The 22,095-nt window shown below is 43.9% G+C and overlaps 2 protein-coding genes across 4 annotated transcripts; one reads left to right on the top strand and one right to left on the bottom strand.

The window, feature by feature from the left end:
* The first annotated feature begins 409 nt into the window (after positions 1-409).
* Positions 410-10,307, top strand: LOC308116361 (NAD-dependent protein deacetylase sirtuin-3). 2 transcript variants are annotated; one of them, XM_080474511.1, is made up of 8 exons: positions 410-733; positions 7,194-7,422; positions 7,739-7,939; positions 8,105-8,337; positions 8,981-9,081; positions 9,164-9,325; positions 9,402-9,614; positions 9,837-10,307. In XM_080474511.1, exons 2-8 carry the CDS (start codon positions 7,202-7,204, stop codon positions 10,032-10,034), a joined length of 1,329 nt encoding a protein of 442 aa, XP_080330637.1. In that variant the 5' UTR covers positions 410-733; positions 7,194-7,201; the 3' UTR covers positions 10,035-10,307. The 2 variants fall into 2 exon arrangements, with proteins under 2 accessions (XP_080330637.1, XP_080330638.1); XM_080474512.1 differs by having other exon boundaries at positions 625-733; positions 7,191-7,422.
* Positions 10,308-10,359: 52 nt separating this feature from the next.
* On the bottom strand, positions 10,360-21,449 carry ric8b (RIC8 guanine nucleotide exchange factor B). 2 transcript variants are annotated; one of them, XM_080474735.1, is made up of 10 exons: positions 21,184-21,449; positions 20,749-20,796; positions 19,971-20,624; positions 18,001-18,095; positions 16,061-16,211; positions 15,495-15,590; positions 15,028-15,172; positions 14,756-14,900; positions 14,504-14,623; positions 10,360-12,333 (listed from the first exon to the last, which is right to left on the bottom strand). In XM_080474735.1, the coding sequence occupies exons 1-10, from the start codon at positions 21,265-21,267 to the stop codon at positions 12,225-12,227; spliced, it is 1,647 nt and encodes a 548-aa protein (XP_080330861.1). In that variant the 5' UTR covers positions 21,268-21,449; the 3' UTR covers positions 10,360-12,224. The 2 variants fall into 2 exon arrangements, with proteins under 2 accessions (XP_080330861.1, XP_080330862.1); XM_080474736.1 differs by having other exon boundaries at positions 14,777-14,900.
* Positions 21,450-22,095: the final 646 nt, after the last annotated feature.

Here is a 22,095-nt window from a genome sequence, read left to right as displayed (position 1 = left end):
CAATAATAAAGAAGCTTTAGCATATTTCAATCACATTCTGGGCAAAATAGAAACTGAAGGTTGATGTTTGTCAAAATATTTAAATAAATGAAAATAATGATGGATAGATGGATGGATGGATGGAGTGGCGTGTTTTTCCTTGTTCATCATTATTTTTGTTCCTTTTGGAGTGCTTTATGTCATATGTTAAACATGTTAGCGATATCAGTAATATTAAGTAATAAATATTGACTAAAAAGAGCTGCCTTGATGGCAAAAGTACATTAAAGTTTAGATAAGGGAAGAACAAGTAGATTTTTTAAAAAATTAAACTTTAAGAGTTCAGCAGAGTGGCAGGCTGTAAAGGGTTAAAGGTTCATTTGAATGAGCGGAAACGCGCACCACGTGATCGCGGCTCTGTTTCCCGCCTGTATTCATAATATGCGATTCAGTGTCCAGCCGCGCGCGCACACAGTGACAGCTCGCCCCTGTAAATAAATACCAGACTGCGTGTGCACATAGTGCGGGTATTTCAGAAGAAAGGGGAGACTGAGGTGCAGTTTAAACGGGCTGCTGCCTGCCGGACTGGGGCTGCCACTGGATTACACCCTCGGAGGGAGAGGGAGTTTCCTCCTGGGTCCAAAACATCCCGATCGGCCCTCCAGAGCCTGCAGCCTCCAGCCTCCAGCCTCCAGCCTGCAGCCGTCCTCCGGCCGTCCTCCAGGAGCCCCGCCGGCTGCACACAGACACACAGGTAGCTCATGACACATCCAAGGTTTTCTGTGACCCCATTGTGGACAGCCTCCATGCTCCTATTGTGTTCTACTGGCATCAACAACCACTTCAGTGTGACTGCAGGCCAAGTTCAATGTGACAGATGTGCAGTGGTTTAGATAATTCCAAAGGACAATTGATTCATGCAGTGGATACTATCTACACCTTGTAATAGTATGCCTTTTGTCAAATTTATATGAAAGAAATTCTGTCAATCACATTTAATATCCGTCTAATTTAAACGCACTCTAAAACAGTACAGGTGTCCCCCACCCTCTAAGTAATTACATTAAATGCAGCAGTTAATTTTCCCTATGATTTAATTCCAGCAATGAGACAGTTTGTTATATTTGAAAATGATTCCACTTAAAGTCAGACACCTCCTGATTTTCTTGTTTTTTATAGAAATGCTGCTGATAGGGCCCCATGATTCATATCTACAATAGCAAACAACCCAAATAAACACATTTTGACTGTCTTTATGCAAAAAAACAAAACAAAACTATTGCACTGAACTTTGAAAAAAGGTGAAATCTATGAACCAAAAATTATTCAGACACTTCAGTGTGTGGTGTCTATTTACTTTATTCATTATTACATTCTTTGGTCTTGGACAATATGGGTATTTTTCTCCTGACATTAATGAATCCAGTCTAAAGGACCATTAAACAAGTAGTGCTCACACAGATACCTCAACTTTCTACTCCTGAAATCTTCTGTTTCCAGAGTAGAACTCTTATCTTCAGTAATCTCATGAACTCATCATTTTTACTTTAAATCAGTTTAAAAATGAATTCCAATTTTTGTTTCACAAAAAAGAAAATTGAGGTATGATGGGAAAGGACTTTATTCATCCTCCATCGGGGCATTTTGGACCTCGGCCTTCTCAACAGGCAAAGTTGACTTTGGCCCCTCTTAAAGAAGGCGTATGAGTTTGTCCATGTCATGTTACTGTGGAGGTGAACACCTTGGACCACCGTGACAATGTCTAAACCCCGGAATGTTCACTGGTATGAAAGTGTGTGTTCTCCTGTGTCAACAAAGGAGGTGATGACTCCACTACACTTGAGGTCATTGCTCTAATACATGTACAACTTTAGCTGGATCATCAGAGAACGTCTATAGGTGGCGGCTGTCTGAGTTGCGGCATGCCGGCTTTGTAAAACTGATATGATGTGACAGGATGAGGGAAACTCCACTGCAGGGTTAGTCACTCCATTGTGTGTGAGGAAATGTTACAATGGCCTCTCATACATGGTTTATTTATTGCTGCTCTATCAGCGCGGCTGCCATCTTGGATGGGTAATGCCGTGTTTCAAGTGTATTCACTCTTTAAGGGAAGCAAGTATTTACAAAATTAAACCAATCGTGATTTACTGAGTTTTTCAGCCCATTTTCACTGAGTTGGGTTTCTGAGAAAAAATAACTGTAGACACATGGTAATGATCCAGGATGATATGTGGCTTTTCAGATGGCTTTCCTCAATAGAAGTGAATTCACTGGGGGTAAAGCAGGACCCATCCAACATGGCAGCCTCAGCAAGACATCAACTCCAACAGCCTGGAGCTCCCCTGATGCTTGTGGGTGCTTCTTAGCTGGATAATGATAATGACCAAGCATGTTTATTTCAGATCAATTAACTTCAGACTGTTTAAATGCACCTTATGAATAAACTTTCAGACAATGATCATAGCAATTGAATGCTTCCGCTTTAAGTTTTATTCAGAAACTGTTTGTAAAGACCCAAAACAGTAATAATTGAATTGTTGTAAATTGTACTTTAATACGTACTGGTGCTTTCTTTCTCATTCCAGAAAAATAATAATGAACAATGACATGAACAAAACCCCTGATGTATTGATTTATTAAAATAATTATCAACCAAATAATCACTATTAAAAAAAAATTGTTAGTTTCAACCCTCCTTATATATATATATATATATATATGTGTGTGTGTGTGTGTGTGTGTGTGTGTGTGTGTGTGTGTGTGTGTGTGTGTGTGTGTGTGTGTGTGTGTGTGTGTGTGTGTGTGTGTGTGTGTGTGTGTGTGTGTGTGTGTGTGTGTGTGTGTGTGTGTAGTCTTCTGACATGTCTGGTAGGAGTAATAAAAATAGTCCATTCTAGTAAAGTGTACACCTCTTTAAATTGTAATAACAACAAGAAAGATTATTTCTGCTGAAACAAAGGGTGTTGACTATTTATTCATCTATTTATTTATTTTAATTTGAGCTTTGATCGCTTGCTGTCAACAAATGGATCTGATTAGCTAATTTTGTGATGCCCCTAACAAACGTGAAACAGAATTGTTGATCACTTTGATTGTTTTCGACTGTGGGCTCATGAGTTCCTTCTGTAATGAGTGATAATGTCCAGCAGGTGGCAGCGTAGCCTCACTGTGAGCCTTATGGGAGCAGTGCCTTCACCAAGTTTATGAGTTCTTCTGGCTCTTGAGGAAAACAGTTGTGTGCAGCCCAAAAAGTTCCTACATAACTACACCTTTTGTGTTTTTATTCAAAGTTGTGATGTTTTCTAGAAGATTACTTTAAAAGTTACCATCTCAAACATTTGGAGCAGAAAGGAAGTGGCTTATTTAAAGTAATAATATGTCAACATTTGCCGCTGTGATAGTCGCATGAATATTCAAATTACATTTAATCTCCCTGACCTTAGTCTTCACCAAGAGTAAAGCATGGGCCACAGATGAATGCATTCTTCAATGTATGTAATGTAAAACATAACCAAAACAGTCAAAATATAATTGCTTCTCCATTGTTAGAATTGATCCAGAACTGGCTTCAGTACCAATTAGGATATGACGGGTTCAAGTTTTGGCAGATTGTCAGACAAAAGAAGCGATGGGGACAATGATTTCTTGGATCTTGATGGACATTTTTGCAGTAGCATTAACGGACTGAAATATTACTCAATTAATTAAAAATGTCAGTGAAAGAAATGGGTCCTTACAGCCACATTGTGTAGGTGACCTTATTTTATTGTAATCTTCAGTGGTTGAGCTGAAGGTTAGTATGTCCAGTATAAAAATATTGGCCTCACATTTCATTTTTAGAAGCTGTATATAGTCGAGGTGTGTTTTCTACTGGAGACTAGTATCTGATTTGTTGCTACTTACTACTCTTTTAAACAAAAAGTAATGGAGTTGAAGAATGCGCACTTGCAGTGACACATACAGTAAGTGAAGCTGGCGGCTTTGCGTTGTTCAGTCTAATGACCTGAAGTTACATCAGCTATCAGAAGAAGAGCCTCTTTAATGTGGATGCTATCAATTTCTTGGGCGGGTGGACGAAAGAAATAAAAGAAATATTTACAGACTAGTGACAAAGACGAAAAAGCAGCAAAACAGATGAGATGGTTCCGTTCAGGGGCCACCTGCAGCCAAATCAAAGCTTTCCTTATATTTTGGGGGCCCACATACACGACAACCGTGCTCGGAGCCACTTAAAGCAAACTTCTTGAAAATGCTCCGACTCCTTCTCCCGAGTCTGAGACGCTGCTACCGTGCATGCGCACCACGGGCGGAGTAAATAGTTCCTCTGTATGTGCACAAGTAAACACCAACAGTAATGGCTTCCAAAGACTGAAACGGTGGGATTCCCTTGGAGTTATGTGGAGATGATTCCTTCCCCCCCCCCATAACATTGCAGCCAGCATCTTCACTCTGGAATCAACACGAGGGATTTGACACTGTGGCCCACTGGCCGTATGTGTGACACCTCTGTCCTAAACACTGGTTTCTAAAGGGATGACTTGAATTCACAGTGAGGCCTGATTAGTTTTTAATTCAGTACCGGTGGGTCTGTGGAGGAGTAACGGGACATGAAGTCATTACTTAGCCATACAGCCGCTGGGTAAATGTAGCTTTCCACCACCCACCTTCCTCTCTGTGTGAGCAAACAATATACTAACACAAATTGGGACTCGCTGCTTTGTGTCAATGGAGGACCCAACAAAGATGCTACACAGAGTGATATGTCATTAGTGAGCAGGTGGGGAGGGAGAACACTGCGCGACCCCTCTCCAGCTAAGTAATGAAGAGGTTTCCATGGCGACCAGGCGGCCGGTTGTCCGGGGAGGAGGGGATCAAAGCCGGCCGTGCTCGACTCTGCTGTAAGTGGAGGGTTAAATGCAGGGGGTTGCAGGGGAAAAGCCCCCCATTAAACTTAACCCAGTCTCCTTGAAGACTCGGCTGAGCCGCCAGTCCCAGCGGCGTGTTTGTCAACCGCTCAGACAGAAGTTTAGCCGCCGTGACGTCAGGTGGACGTCCACAAGCTGAGCACCTGTGGAAACGGACGCAAACACGCTGGTGTACTGGTGACGTCATTGTTTTTATTAGTAGTAGTAGTAGTGGTATAATTCTTCTTATGGGAAAAAAAAAAATAAAATCACCTGAACCATTTTAGAAAATGACTGCCACTGTTAATAAAAATCAGTTCATGAAAAGGAAAAAAAAACCTGCAATAATACTTTGAAGATTAAATAATTATTCATTTAAATGTGTCGCTTCACAAAGTTTTTGTCCTCTTCCCTTTTGTTGTTGTTTGACGTTTACTCTCAGCCTAAAGCTTATTTCACAGGATTATCAATCAGGCTGCCTGCTTGCTGGATGGTTTGTGGTGATCGCCGAAGCATCACCAGTGTTGTGGGACATCCCTAATTAATTAGATAACTGTAACACTCAGATGAGCAGCCACACTCCTGGTGGTCCGACATGGGGACACCCTGGGCACAGACCTTAGACTGAAGAGCTGCGAGAACAAGTAGTGTTGAAAGGCAAGGCGGAGGGAGGGGGGGGCTCTCAAATCCTGTTAAAGCCTTTTGTCATTTATACAGGGATTTATTTGTCATTAAAGAATAATAACAGCATCTGTGGCACATTTAAGCCATCATCAGGCAGAAGGGGAAACGTTTAAAAACGCTGAATTGCAGCGATTTCATCACATTGTGAAGTCTTTCTGGTTCACGTACATGACTTCTCCTGCAACTTTTCCAACATGAGATGGCGTCGTCAGTGGGTGATGATTATGTGTGCCATCTGTGTGAGACCTTAATAACCGGGCTGCTGATTTATTGGCTGTACTCAGCAGTGTGTTTTTGAGAGGAGTCCAGACAAAGGCAAAGACTCTTGGCCTCCTGCTGCTTTTAATAGCTCTTTAGGATGTGCAGGGGGGGGGGGGAAACTGCAGTAATGTGGGGACTTCATCCTTTAAGGAGGCAGAGTATAAGAAGATTGAGTGACCAAAATCAAAGTTTAGAAGAAGGGAGATTAGAAATGGTTCTTGAAAAAAAAATATATATATAAAGAGTCTTAAGTTCACATGGATTTTACCTTTGGTAGTGCCTGACTTTCTTTTAAATATTTCTATTGGTGGTGGAGAAAAGCTTTAAAAGCATTGGTCAAGCAGTCACTTTTTACATAACGGCTGATCATTTCCCACCATGTTGCTGATCAGTAAGCTTGAAGAGATCCATCTTGGCCTTCCATGTCCCCTCCGGAGGGTGATAATGTGCCTCTGGAGTAAAAAAAAACAACAACAAACCCTCTTATCTCCCTGCTCTCCTCTGAAGCTGCTGTGTTTTATAGGTTGTAGCTCTTTTGTCTTGTTGTTCGCCGCCTCCAACTGATCACTCGCACTCATTGCTCATCGAAGTTGTTTGAAGGCCTAGAATAGCTTTGGAAGAGAAACCCCCACCCTCTCCTCCTCCTCCTCCTCTTCTACTCTTCTGCTCCCTCTTTATTGAATCCCGCCTCCGTATCATTTATCTCTGTGCCGTACCCCCCCCCCCTCCCCGCCCTGCCGTATTTCTCAGTTTGTGGGGCCGTTAGGGGGCATCCTCTTTTCTCTCCCAGCTGGGTTTGTTGACACACAGTCAATCTACGGTTCTCTTTCACCTCGGCCACCTCTCTCATTCCCCTCCTCTCAGCTCTCCCCTCTGCTTTGCCTGAACAGTAAAGCTGCCACAGCTGTGGACTGTATTAGCATAGCTGTGGAGGAGCGGAGGGGGTGGGGGGGAGGTTGTTAAATATATAGCAGCCATTACCTTTTGTTTAACAGTTGACAGTTTTAAACCATTTTGGCCTCTCTCTGTGCACAGGGGCTGAAGAGAAAAGGATGATTTCGCTGTAAAAGCTTTTTAAATATGGGCCAACAAGGATGGAGGCAGTGCAAATGACAAGAATAAAACTTTACAAACAAGTCCATATCTAATTAGGGAGCTTTGAAAAACAAATTAATTGAAAATAAACTAAACAAGGCTTCAAGCTGGGTTTTTACCAGGGTTTAGGAAACTATTGTTCATGACTGAGAAGGTGTTGTTTTGGACTGGATACACTTACAGCGGATGCTACAGAGTAGAAGTTACTTCAATCACATTTGTCTTCCATTTCACTCAGTGTTTTGTTGTTGTTGTTGCTGTCAGCAGGTGCTGTGATGAACCGGTCCAGGTCGAGCTGTGATAAAAAAGCCCTCCAGACGGCGGTCACCAGGATGACTCGCAGCTCCACATCTCAGGCGAAACACAACAGCCACACGGAGCCCGGGGACTCTGGACCCGGTCCGTATGGAAAGCAACGAAGGAAGCAGACGGACTCGGCTCTGGCCCAGGATCTGAGCCAGATGAGTATGAGCGGACAGGATGCCTTATGTACCAGGTGAGGAGATATAACGTCTGGCACTGTGGAGGGAAACAGAAACGTAAAGGAAGATCTCACATGATGAGTCTCTCTCTCACACAAAACACAACAACTGTTAGTTCAGTATATTTATAAATCACCTATGTGTGGGTTGGGACTGCATGTGGCCTACAGGCCGCCTTTCGCCCATTTGTCATCTGAAGTACCTGAACTGTGTGATATAAAATCACTTTGTGTGATCACAACATGCATTGCTGCTTGCAGCATCGGACCCTTCAAAATAAAAACGAAGTGCTTGTATCTGAGACATGTATTTCCATCTTTTCCTCTCCAGTGAAGGAAAGACCTGCAGCACTGTGGGTCAGACCTCGGGGTCCAGGCCTGATCAGAGGGGCTCACCTACTTTTCCTGTGAAGCTTCCGTCCCGGGGGGGTCTCGCCTCTGTGGCTCGGCTGGTGAAGCTCGGGCGCTGTAAGAACGTGGTGGTGGTGGCCGGTGCAGGAATCAGCACAGCCAGCGGCATCCCAGACTTCAGGCTGGTGTCATTTATCTTTCTTTCTCTCTCTCTCTGGTGTTTCCAGACCAGTTGGTGAAGTGGTCACTGTTTCCTGCACTTCCTACGATTTTGTGATATTTGACACAAATATCAGTGAAGATCTGAAATTAACACTGGAGTGTCTGCACCTATTTATATTCCCAGGACTCCAGGAACTGGTCTGTATGCCAACTTGGAGAAGTATAACATCCCTTACCCAGAAGCCATGTTCAACATCGACTACTTCTCCAATGACCCGCAGCCCTTCTTCTCCTTGGCCAAGGCTTTGTATCCTGGAGGCCACCGGCCCAACTACATACACTACTTCATCCGCATGCTTCACCACAAAGGACTGCTGCTGCGCATGTACACACAGAACATCGACGGACTGGAGAAAGGTAATGAGCCCCCAAATAACTGCAGTGACTTTATTTTTAGACAGAATTATATATTTAGAGCCTTTTTTTATTCATTTAAATTTTAGCTGATAAATCATGAATATGAACTTCAAAGTATTTGATACACATACCTACCGTGTTTACACTCCAATTTTTTATTTTTTTTTATCACATCTGTTTATCTAGAGACTGCATGTACTATTATTATCAATATTAAATAAAGGATTGATTTTCACTTGCTGCTTCTGGTTGATGCACTCCACCCGGGATGACCAAAGTTTAATGTTTAACAAACATCAGCTACACACGTCTTGACCAGTGGCGCTCTTTGTGCTTACACCGTTTATTTATGACTTAAATTTGTCTCATCGTCAAGAAGAGATGATGCATTTGCGAGCAACACAGGACATTGAGTAAGATTTTTTTGGTTCTTGGCTGATAAATAGTTTATTAGGGGGAAAAGACATTTTGAGACGAGGGTTTTTTTGTAGAGGATTTATCAATATTGTATGGTTATTTGGGGGGGAAAGTAAAGATTTACATTAACCAGAGACTCATATTTGAAAGGCTTTTTTCACCCCAACAATATGTTCTGTTGTTTCCTTTCCAAGTCTGTTGTAATTCTTTATAATCTTCTGTGCAGTTTGCGGCATCCCAGATGACAAACTTGTTGAGGCCCACGGTAGTTTTGCCACTGCGTCCTGTCACCTGTGCTACACTCCATATCCCGCTGAGGAGGCCAAGGTTTGGCTGGCTCCATTTGCTCCTCACATGGTCATTTCCCACCATGCCACAGTATTATCTAATACGTGTATCTGTCTGACAGGTTGCCATAATGAGCGACAACGTCCCCGTCTGCACTTTCTGTGCTGCAACAGTCAAACCTGACGTTGTGTTTTTTGGAGAGGACCTTCCTCAGAAGTATTTCCTCAGCACTGAAGACTTCCCTAAAGCAGATCTGCTGATCATCATGGGCACCTCTTTGAAGGTACGAATACTCAGTTTAAAACGGACTAAAACGTTTGTGCAGCTTGTTAAAAAAAAAAAAAAAATGTTGATTTCAGATCGAACCATTTGCCAGCCTGGTGAACACGGTGCGCTCCACTGTCCCACGCCTCCTCCTGAACCGGCACACGGTGGGTCCCTTTGAAAAGGTCCCACTGCGGCGAGGAGATCACATGGAGCTGGGTGACCTGGAGGACACGGTCCGGAGGTTTGCAGAGATGCTCGGCTGGTACAATGAGATCGAAGAGCTGATGAGGACTCAGGAATCACTGGTGGGTCTTTGTTTAGCAACTCCTCAGGTTATGAGAGTCTCTGATCGTAGTAATGCAAACAGTGAATGGACTTTACCATGCAGGTTATCGGCAACAACGGGTCAGTTTCACTAAAGTAAAGACGGGACTCTCCGCCTTAAGATTTAAAGACGACGCTCTCACTAAGCCACAGCTTGCTGCCCAATATTTTGAAACTAATATTTTACAATTTTGTGTTCACAGAGCGTCCCTGTATTGGTGAGCAGCCCGTCCTCGCAGAGCGGTCAGATGCCTTTCAGAGGAGCTCCGGAGTCTCAAACGTCAAGGCCCAGACCAGGAGTCCAGAGAACACCAAGCAGCGGCGGCGAGGAGACGGATTCAGAGAATGACAGCAAAAGCTCCGCATCATCCAGCCCAAGCAACTTGATTCTGCATTATTAACGGGAAGTTGGAGAAAGTTCCTCTTCCCCCAACGTCACAGTGGGACTGTTCTATAACCTGCACCTGTATTTTCTTCTCGGTTCTCACGACAGCATCTAAAAGATGTTTGTTACATTCATGTGCACAAACGAAAAGGTTCCTAATGTTTAAAGAGTACAGGGGCAGCATCCGTTGAGAACGGATTTGAATGTTTTGTCTCGTCCGTCACAACTGAATGTTTTATATCGGCACTGCATTTTAATCAGTATTTAATAAAGATGTCATTTTCACGTCTTCTTGCTTCAGTTGTTTCGGTGTGTGGGTTCAAAAGCAGACAAAAGGTTTTACTCTCCAGTTTATTAACTCTCAGTGGAAGCTTCACAACATAAAATAACTGGTGATATTTACATTAATGTGCAAAAAGAACAACAGTTTCAGCACCTTCTCAGAGGGAAAGAAGTCATCAACATGCAGGATTGAAAGAAAAACAAAAACTAAACAGATGAGAGAAACAACTAATGGCCACTGAACGTTGTCAGTAAAAAGGTTTGTGAATTCTTTGAATCTTAGAACCACTTGTTGGTCTGTTTGGGCAGCATGCGAGAGCCCAGCACCTCTTTAAGACACTTGGAGCTGCTTCTGTTTGTCACTCATCTCTGATTGGTCACATGAAATCAGGAACGGGACTCAGAAAGCCGACTTGGCTCTCTTGAAGCCATTTAAAAGTCATTTCTCATGTGAGCAGGCAGAGTTGGCGAGTCGCGTCTCGGGTGAAAAGTGTACAGGTGATTACACGTGTTGCTCCTCTGGTGACGTGTTTTACTTTAGGATTGTAATCAGCAATTTTGCACCAGAGTAGAATTTTAGAATTGGGAGTCAAATCGTTCAAATTGTGACCAACTGCAAAAGTAACAAATTAAACTTCCAAAACAAATCCTTCAGTTCATACATACAAAGTTTTATATAAAATCAGCATCATTTTTTTAAAACCCCCCCAAAAAAAACTATCATGCAAATTTGGCAAATAAGGATTAAAAAAAACAATCGATGTTGACACATATCTACTAATGGATGTGTCTACAACAGACACAAATGATCAGTTTACTATCATCCAACACAGGAAAATTGTTGCATCTACTTATGTTATAAATAAAAAATAAGCTTTTGTGAGGATCAATAAGCCGACAAGCCCTGAACTCAAAGTCACCTTGGTAAATATTTGTGTGCAACATTCATGATAAAACTACCAAACCAAATATAGAGACTGTACTGCATGTTCAAACTATCACACAGACCTTGCCTGGCTGTTCTAAGTATACGTCCTGCAGTCGCCTCATGAATTCAAAGGTATGCTTACATCTGTGTGTATATTCTGTATTTTAAACAAGCAAAACAAAAACTAAGTACAAGTGAAGGAATGATTATTCAGACCCAGTTACACTTAAACTGTTTCAGCGTGAGAAACAATCCAGCAGAAATGAAAAGATCCCCTCTACATTCTGGACTCGAGGAGCAATAAACCTAAAGAGGAACCACAAAGGCCTCCAGTGCGTCTCGGCGCCTCAGCAGAGTCTTCCTGCCACACATCATGTCCACTTCTCAGTTGGAGACTGACTAACGGCTAAGACGGGGGCCCCTCCAGCCGCCGGTGAAATGTTCAGCTGTGTCTCACTTCAGAACTCGATCGAAGGGTTCGAATAAATATGTAACGACAGTCCAACGACTGTCAGTATCCCAAACTCCCCCGCACGCTGCTCAGCTATAGTCTATCGAGAGCGTTTCTTTTTTTCTTAAATTACAAAATGATACTTATTCATGTGACACTGATCAGACTTTGAGTTGGCAGTAAAGTTAGTCACCAGTGAATATCGCAGGAAGCATCAGCGACGGCAGCAACTCATCCTCATCGTTCAAGTATCGTCTGAATTTGGACCAGCTGGGACTTTTAGGCAAATCAATGCTGCTACATGGTGACAGAATAAAGTTAAAAAGCCAAAGTTGATCAGTATTATTTATTAGCTCGTGATTTATGTGAACGTTGACTCAGTTTGTCTTTTGCATTAAGTTTGATTTGGGATCATTATTTTTCAACAGACTCACGTTTGTGAATCCGCCAGAGGATCCAGCTTTTGAAAGGAGACACAGCTTTCGAGGTGTTGTGGAAGGCCCAGTGAGCCGAGTGGGGAAAACGTGGCCCGGCGGTGCCGGGCGTTAGTCTGAGTCCGACCCGGAGTTGTACTCGGATTGTTCACGGAGGGTATCTTCAAGAGGCGCTAACGTCCCGTCCGGCCTGACGCCCATGGGCCGGATCACGTTCTGCCTGCGGACGCAAAAATGAAGAAAGAGTGAAAGATGAAACCAGGCTGCAAACCCACAAACGTCTGAAGAACATCTTCCTTCAATCTCTTTGAGGTAAACAAAATATGCAGGCAAAGCTACTCGGGACCTTTGTATCTGCGGACGGTCTGAAAGAGGGCTTTCACTTGTACGCGTTTACTCTTGAGGACCCTCACCCAACAACGCCCCTCTTTTCATGGACACTCGCCCCCGTCTGGCCACCCCCCCCCCCCCCTCCTCCCCTGTGGCAGTTTAATTACAGGATCAGTGCTCAGACTAATCTCCTCAAAGCCACGGCTGCCCCTTCACCCTAATCCAATTATACCTGCACTGTGTCACCGCTCCCTCAGAGATGATTCATCTGAGAATCATCCATCGAAGATTTAAAAAGGATCCATTTACATCTATTCCACAGATTCAAACACAAATGCCCAAGTAATTAAATGTAATTTGTCCAGGAAACACTACAGGTCAAGTTCTTTTAAAAAGAGGGAGATCTGAGGGATCATGAATCGTGTCAACGCGTCACCGCCGCTACAGTGAGGCTGCATCGGTCCACATCCTCACATATGTCAGGTCGGAGCGGGTAAACTGGAAGAACAAACAAAAACCTGCAACAAAATTCTCTCTTAATTAGAGCGTGAAAAGTGTCCTGTTCAGCACTGACGGGGGACTGCGGGTCTGGCAGGTGGAAAGGTGGGGGTGCAGAATATGTGCTAATTGGAGGACCAGTTTACCAGTTAGAGGGGCACATTCTTGCCGAGCTCTGAACGATCTCCTTAGAGGAAGCACCTCTCTGTCATCGCCACGTCTCTCTCACCGAGAAGAAAGACGGAGGAGCCTCGAAAAGGAATCTTCCTCTTCTGGGCACACGTGCCTCATTACAGCGCGACGCGCCTTCCAGCCCAACAATGACTCGGTCGGCTTTCTTACGTCTATCCACCCGTGTCTCTTCGTCCTCATCCACGTTCCACCCAAATTGCTTTGTCTCGCTGAGCCTCTGTCTCAGTCAATGACCGGCCCCTCAAACTCGAGAAGAATAAAGTCAGGACGTGTTATTAAAAACCTGAATGCGGCACATAAAAGGGGCCAAAACCAACAAGTCGACTGTGTGCCAATTAGGTGATAATTAACGGTGCAGAGGTAACGATGCTGCAGCGGCGTGCCGGCAGCCCCCATTTACTCGGGCTGAATGCTGCAGCATGCAGGAAGTCCGGGCCTAATTGAAGCCGCATCCAACGGCAAGAGATTCTTCCTATGATGAAGCGGTTGGCAGGCAGCGAGCGTGCTGTTACCTTTGTGCAAACTAACGTCAGCCTCTGCTCACTAAGAAAAGGTCAACACAAACACAGCTGGACCCTCGGCTGAGGACACACTGAATTAAATATGAATAATCTGAGCAAGAGAAAAGTTCATCCTCGACTAAAGTTCACTGCATTGTCACAAAGTAGTGTGACTTCTTACGTGTGTTGATGTTGGATGTATAATAAGACAGACCCTCATTATTCACGGAGCACATGGATAACGTCAGTGATCTTCACACCACATTAAACAACCACTGCAACTAAAACTCGATTTTTCCTAAACTAGTTACGAGCTTTTGTCACAGAAATATCAACAATTACTTGCTGATTAAAAACTACAGCTCTTTAAAATGCAGAAGCACTAAGGTCCATCTCAGTTATGTTCATGGTGCCAGATCACAAAAACACCATTTGTGAAAAATATGGGTGAATTTAAAAAAAAAACAACCTTTGAATTAACTCATTTTTTGTTTGTACTCCCGCCCAATCACAGTATCAGTAGTGGTGTTCCTTGATTTCAGATTACAGCATTGTCTAATTACCATCTAACGAAGGTCTTCTTGCTATGATTTACAGGCGAGTGTGTGGGAAATTTGTACAAGACATAGAAAGAACAGAGACTCTTCTAGTCAGGATGAAGTAGCAGTTAACTGCAGGCTCCTGCACTCGGTGTCATTTTAGCAGTTTTAAAGGTTTACAAGTTGGGTATATTAGTATATATGCTGCATGCAACGCAACTGCATGCAGGCTTCTTCTTCTGTTGTTTAATTAATGTATCTGATGGTCATTATGTTCAGTCAAGACAGTTCACGGTCTGCAACAGAGATGACCTGAACTTCAGTGTGTTACCTGGACAACTTGTCGAACATGTTGACGAGCTTCTGGGCTTCGTACTCCTTCTGCTCCTCGGTCATCTCCTCGATGGGGTTCGGCATGGGCTCCTCCACGTGGCCAGTGATTGGGTTGATGCTGGGGAAACGCAGGAAAAAGCTCAACGTTCAGCTCTGGACTGACTCGGACATCGTCAAGGTACAACGACTCATTAAACAAGCTGCCAATGATTGCCAGAGCTTCAGGCGGAGGTTTGTTCACAGCACTAACAAAGGTTTGGCAGATTTGTACTCCTCTGTGTCGGAATCTTCATCCTCAGAGTACTGAGTCTCTCCTCTCCCTCCCGCCAGAAGTCCTCGAGCCACAAGGAGCCCGGCAGCGTTTCCGTATCCGGTGTACTTCAACAGGTTGTCCACTAAAAGACCAGGCCACGAATAGAGTCAGGGGTTAAGACGTGAACGTTTGAGGAAACCCAGAGTTGTACTCATTCCTCTAAAAAGACACGGCTCGTGTTTTTTCGCCTGCCGTTCATCTCCACTCACCGCTTTCTTTGCAGAGGACAAAGAGAAACTCTGCAGCCATCTGCTTCACGCCCATATCAACATGTGTCATAAGGCGGACCAGCTTGTTTCTGGTGGTGGTGCCAATCTCTGGTCTGATCTTCACGTCTTTCAGGGGAGGGAGAACCTGAGGAAACACCGACTTATTAACATTTACTGCATTCATTCATTCAACCAAATCTGTGCTTTCAGATTAATTAGCTTATATTGGTTTTTTTCTTTTTGTTTCTTTTAAGGATTAGGAATTACTCCTTATTCTTTTAATACGTTCATAACTTTGAACACTGCCTCCTGTTGCTTGGTGATAAAGTAAAGATCGTACTTCCTCCGTTGTCTTCCATTTGTAACACCAAACACATTCTGCTCATAATATGAACTAAATGATAGCACAAGAATAAAGTTTGGATAATAGAAATAAATCATTTTGACTGTTTCACTGAGTGTGTTACCTGGGCTTTGATGTATCTGCGGATCTCTCTGTGGTGTCTGGATCCTTTCGTCAGGAGGCTGAGTACCGGAGTCAAACCCTCTTTGTAGTTGGAACCCTGCTTGGAGAGAGAGAGAGAGAGAGAGAGAGAGAGAGAGAGAGAGAGAGAGAGAGAGAGAGAGAGAGGGAGAGAGAGAGAGACACAGACACACACACACCTTCAGATTTTGCAATAACTGTCACACACAGGTCAAAATAACAGTCGAAATGAAAGTGATTAATAGGCAGCCACTGATGAGGCCTCGCGACTCGGACAGCTGTCTGAGAAATGTTCTGAAGCCGACGTGGAAGAAATCCAGCTACTTCTATATCAACACACCCTCACTTGTCCAGTCAAGCTTCAATGTCTTTCAAATGTTACAAACTCCCTGTGAGAGACCTGTGTCCCAATTCCTCGACGTTTCTATCATATATTTGTCTCAGAATATTGTTCTGCAGGGTGTTGTTTTAGGTGTTCATATAACGTAATATATTGATGTTGAGTCTTTACATGCCACCTCTACAAACATCCTGGAGGATGAACTTTACCTTGTCGATTCTTTTCTCCATGAAGTCTATCAGAACCTGGACAGCATCCATGTTTTTCCCGCCATAGTTTTCTTGTCCTCCCTGGACTGGCACGTCGATTAACACGTCCAGACAGGACACGGGCAGGTTGTTAAGCAGATTGACGGCGTGGCTGAAGCAACAGAGCAAAACAGATTCAACAACGATTCTCGGGATGAATACGGCCGTTTCTACGATTGAAATGATTTCAGGTCTGAGGACGTTTCAGGGAGGGAGACGAAAAGTCTTGACTTTAAGTGTGGGGGATCTGGGTTTGAATCCCGGCTGAGGTTCAGAGGACATTCTGCCTAAAAAAATGCCAAAGTCAACGACCTCAATGACCCTGAGTTGGACACCATAAGAAGAGCTTGTGGAAACTTAAGAAGCTTAATATCTCCACTGCTTCAAAGCTCATGAGTCTAACATTTGAAGTAAAAAGTAAAAATCCTACAGTATGAATTCTATAATGCAAAGAGAACTGAAGAATGAGGGGATCAAATCTCTTTTCTGTAGAGAGGAGGCATTATTCTCTTGTATTGTTTCTTTTTAAAGTTATTTTTATACCACTGATAAATCGAAGACTCTATTTTAGGCATAATGAAGCATGTTGAGTAACCTCTGAGAAGCCTGTCTGAATTTATGATTACTGACATTTATACGTAGGCGGTATACTTTGAAAATATAAAGATTGCAAGACACATTTAAGTCACCTTTGAGTATCATTTAATGATCTCGATGCAGTAGCACGTGTCCTCTGTGTTAGAAATCACCCTACTATAAACAGTACTAATTCAGTTTGAAGGCTCCACTCCAGTAAACAAAAATGAAGTGACTTTTTGTTTTACACATTGCATTAATTTACTTTTCTCACTAATGTTCTATGTTATGGACGGTTCCTTTTTTTTTTTTTTTTTTTTAACCAAACAAGCAAGTAAGCAAGGAACTTCATTTATAAACTTTAAACTTCTCTACAGTGGACCACGGCGCTGTACAAGGGCAATGTGTGTCAGTGTGTCTCCCACGGCCCACTCATCCACCCGTCTCACCACTCAATAGCTTCATCAGTCACTTTTACACGACACTGTTTAAATTTCAAGCTACGGCCACAAATTCTTGGCATTCTTGCATTAAATTACCACAAGAAGAAGATGTGGCTGTTGCATGGAGACAGCTGTGAGAATTTAGAGCGCGAATCAAACCGCAGAGCATCGAGAACCCGTTAGAAATTATTGGGGACAAATCTTTCCCCAAGCAGATCAGAGCAGGTTGGATTCTGGTGGAGCTGCTTCCACTGACAGAGGACGGTGCACTCAATGCAAATCAGGTGCAAATGACATTTGAGGGAAGCCCACAGAGACTCACTCAGTATTACAGAACACAAAGGCATCATGGGAGTGACCCTATACTTGTTTTTGCACGCTTTCCCAGATGACAAGAGAAGCAGTCTAAGGCGGTGTCCACTCGACAACGCCGTTTCATGTATCCGCCTCGTTTTTGGCCGATCATCCACATGCAGGGGTTGCTTTGAAAACGGGTTCCGGAGTGGAGAAATTTATAAACCCCGCCTCAGCTTTGACGTGTGGACGGGCAAAACGCAGATTTGCTGAAAATGATGAGGTCATCGCCCCGCCACCCTCGCTGTGTCGTCACTTAACAATAACAACAATGGTGGACTAAATGCTCCAGATCGAGCCGCAGAAGCTGCTGATGCTAGTTGGTTTAATAAGGCGAGATGTTAGATTTCTCGAATGCAAGGACATTTGCATGCTCTGTGTCTTCTTCTCCGTTTTTGGAGTATTTCTGTGGCAAAGTTACAGCGCCCCCTAAAGGCTTGGCATATGCACTACATCATTTTGAATGACGGGGAGAAAAACGATTGTTTTGGCCTAATACATGAAGAGTGTTGAGGAACTCGTTCCCACCTTTGTGTTTCCTCGGTTTTCTCCTCCGTCTCAGTCTTCAACATCAGCAGGTGACGCAGGAGGCCAGTGATCAACCGGAACTGGTGGTCATCCTCCTGTCAAGCACAAATATATGGTTATAAAAAGCAGCTATAGGACTGAACAATACATTTCATGAGCATTAAAATCTATCTAAAGAAGCACAGACAGCATGGGGTGAAACCTGAGGCGTAGGACTTTGGATATCTAAGGAGAGGATGAGAGACTAGGGCTGCACAATATCAGATAAACATGCAATAGTGTCGTTGATCAATGGGATAATTTCATAACTTGTGATAAATACAGGCATTTAGGTAGATTGTTCATATTTTTGTGCTTTAGGATTTGTAGCTTTTTGTATTATTTACAGCAACTCTGAGTTGTTTGTTTTGTTATTGTTGGGTTTCTCTCTGTAAAAAGCATCGAGAAATAACATTCTCTGATCCAAAAAACTTCAGGGTTAACCCTGGGTTTTCTGTTCTACAACACAGGTTCACTTCCTACTGGGGTAAATCACCATAGTAACTAACGCTGTACCGCTATCCTGCTCCAGAGCAGGTTGTGTTCTGGATAAGAGCTCAAGTATAAACGCTTTGGGTACTGACCAATCAGATCTCTTAGATAATGACCTGCCCATTCTTAGAAGATCCTAATAGGTGCACAGATCATGAAGAGCAGACAGAGGATTTTAGGGATAGATGCAATACTTTTGATATAGTAAAATAAAGCCTTGTTATAAAGACTGATTTGATGTCTTTGTATTTGTTTTTGACTTGTTCCCAAGTCAGCTTAGGTTAAGTTAATAACGACAATAATGCCATCACGGTGATGAATTCATATTCCAACACAAAACGCGCTGACATCGGGGGCGGAGCATCAAAATTACTTTTGGAAAACATAAACTGAAAGCTTTGCCCGACACGTTTGTGCCATTATAAAGTGAAACTGAGTCCTGTACCCGCCGTTTATATTGTCCGATTAATTAGTATTGTATGATCGCATGAAGTTACGCATTAACAAGTCTGGAAATTTCTGCAGCATTCCTTCCTGACTTTTGCTGTAACAACAGTGTTGCTTTTGGTCTGAATGAAGTCTTTGAATTTTTCATATTTTTGGAGAATAATGGTCTGCTCCTCCATTACGTAAGCTGCTCTGCAGTTTGATCGGTCAGACGCGGCAAACACCTCCCTTTCTCTGTCAACACGCACTGATCAATGCTGGGAAACCCTGGGTCGATTTACTGAGTTGATAACCTGCTTCGTGTAGAAGTTTATCAGACTCGCGAATGTCTGGGTAAGTCGAACCAGGTAACAGAGATATCCTGAGTATGTTAAGCCCGGTTCGTAGAATAGGCCTCAGGTCCCACCAGCAGAGTCGAGCAGTTTGCTGACTTTTGGTTACTTTTCTTAGATTTTCGTGTGTCTGATTTCTGGCCTGTGGCCTTCATCTTTAAAACAGTTTAGGTTGTTAATCAATGACATTTTTTAATATTTGTTAATTCCTGTCTTCTTTTATAAATAAAATGTCATCTTGAATTTGCATCCCATAAATACACAGTGCATGGAACCATCGTTTATCTCACTTGAATCAGCCTTTTGTTATAAGTACATCATGCATGTTGATATTATGATTAAAAAAACCAAAACAATTAGTGATATATTGTGCAGCCCCAGACGGGACGAACTTCAGGCTAAATACTAATGGAAGCGTCCCCATAACTTACACCATGATGGAGGTGGCCTTTGCAGCAACAGTGCAAAAAAAAAAAAGAAGAAGAAGAGTGGAGCAGTTTTGTAAGTGTTCAAAATACTTTTAGTTATTGTATTTTTCCACTCAGACTGACTAAATGAGTTCACACCCTGGGTGGCATCCTTAGAGGAGACCAGTGGTTGATGACAGGTATAATTTGAGGATCAGACGTGGCGTTTTGTGACGTACACGCTCTTGCTCACCTCACCACCAGCTTCAGACAGCGTCAGGTTGAACAAGACTTTCAGTGCCTCCTTTGCTCGCTCATTGTCCTCCGCAGGCTTGGGCAGCTCCTGTGGCTCCGGACAGGCGGCCTCATAGGGGCCGACCCAACGCACATCCAGAGTGTGCTCAAGCACCTCCGTCAGCATTCTCACAGCGTTCCACTCTCTCCGCAGGACGCCCCTCACATCGGACCGGAGGGCAGACAGCAGGAAGAGAAGGCGCAGCGTGAACAGGCCCACCTCGTGGTGCCACGTTCGGGCGCCGCGCAGGCTGGAACACAGACCGTGGGCCAGCTGCACATCCACGCTGACCTGCTGGGCCGCGGGGCTGTTGTACACCACGTTGCACAGGCACTTCAAGGCCTCCACCACCACCACCCTCACCTCCTCCTCCTCCTCCTCCTCCTCCTCCTGTGATTGTGTCTGTTCCTGAAAGCTCCTCTGGTTATCTCCTTCCTCCTCGCCGACCTGCAGCCCCGCCATCCGTCCCAGAATGAGCATGCCCTCCTTGGTGGCCACAGGGCCCAGGACGCGCTTGTCTCTGGACAGGATGCGGAGAGTTTCCAGACATGTCTTCTGACAGCTGGCCTGCACCTGCCTCCCCAGGACCGTCAGCACACTCTGGCACAGCTTCTGAAAGGAGACAAAGTGGAGAAAGACTGTGATTATGGCCCTGGAGGACTGAGTTGATCATGTGTGTGCAGCCTGGTGGTGAGGAGGAGGAGGAGGAGGAGGAGGAGGAAGAAGAAGGACTCACACTCCGCAGGGCTTCTTCCTTCTGCTCAAAAGTGAAGGTATGGATGTTCTGCAAACAGAGAGGATGCTCACCGTGAACACCAGAGCACTGATAGCCAACACACACAAAACACGTCTCTTTGTTTTCACAGCGCCTCAAAGTTACAATAAAGTTTACATTTTGAATGAACGTAGCAGAGGCGCTGAGCGAGCATTAGCACGCTCTGCTCCACATCAGCAGCTTTAGCAAAGTTACCGTGGCCCAGTCGGTTTCATTCACAGACTCTGAAGACAAGTGTAGCACCACGGCGTCGGGCAACATCACACCGCCACAATGTGAGCTCCATTTCGGCTCCTTCAGGTCGTCCAGTTCACGCAAAGCTCGGCGTGTAGCCTGCTGGCTAACGTTAGCATGGCGGTTTGTTTTGGTTGAGAAGCGAGCGAAGCGGCGACTCACCTCCCGATTAAACCTCCGCAGCAGCTCCTCGGTCCCCTGCTCGTCCGCCGTGTCGAGCTGCGTTAAGACGTTATTCACATCCATGGCGGGTCTCTGCGGGGCGCCGGGTGTTTGGGCTCAGATTTGAGGGAATTTCCCGGCGAGTGTGCTGCTGCAGCTAGCCGGCTATGCTAACTGGTTGATGTGTGTGTGTGTGTGTGTGTGTGTACGTGAGAGAGCTGTCAACAGGGACACTCCCATGACTGTCTCCATCACTCTCTCACTCTGTCACTTCACTTCATCCGGTGATCTAAGTATAGAATACCTTCACATGTGGACAAGCCCAGGGGACCAAGAAGTCAAAAACACTGTCAGATCAGAGTTTCCATTATCAATAACTCTTGAGTGTGAAGGTATATGTCCACATAGAAACATGCCTTAACCCTCTCTCACCTGTAAATATGTCTACATGCATACATCATTTGTTTTTATTTGTATTTTTATAGGTTTAATGGTCTTTTATGAAAGCCCATTTCCGCCACTTAAAAATAATAAAACTTACACTTTAGTAAAATAAAATAGCCTATGTTAAGTCATAATTATGAGATAGTAAGTCATAATTATGAGATAGTAAGTCATAATTATGAGATGAAAAGTTGAAATTATGAGATACTATTGCAAAAGACAAAAATATATTTTCCATGTAACAAGCATTTTTTGATGCACCCATCTGGAACCATGGGACTGACCAGAGGTTTCCAGTTGTTGTTCAATGTAAGTTGCTACACCAGAGCCGGTTCTTGCATAAAATCCTTTCCAAGTTGCCTTTGTTTAACACAATCCCATGTGAATTAACAAGCAAAGTATTTCATTTATCGTAATGCTTAAAGTATCTGGCAATCAACATCTTTCTGATTCTGATTAAATAACCCA

The sequence above is a fragment of the Lipophrys pholis genome (genome assembly GCF_963383615.2).
Source record: "Lipophrys pholis genome assembly, chromosome: 11".
Lineage (NCBI taxonomy): Eukaryota > Metazoa > Chordata > Actinopteri > Blenniiformes > Blenniidae > Lipophrys > Lipophrys pholis.
Note: the sequence above shows the minus strand (reverse complement) of the source record. Positions and strands in the feature narration are given on the sequence as shown.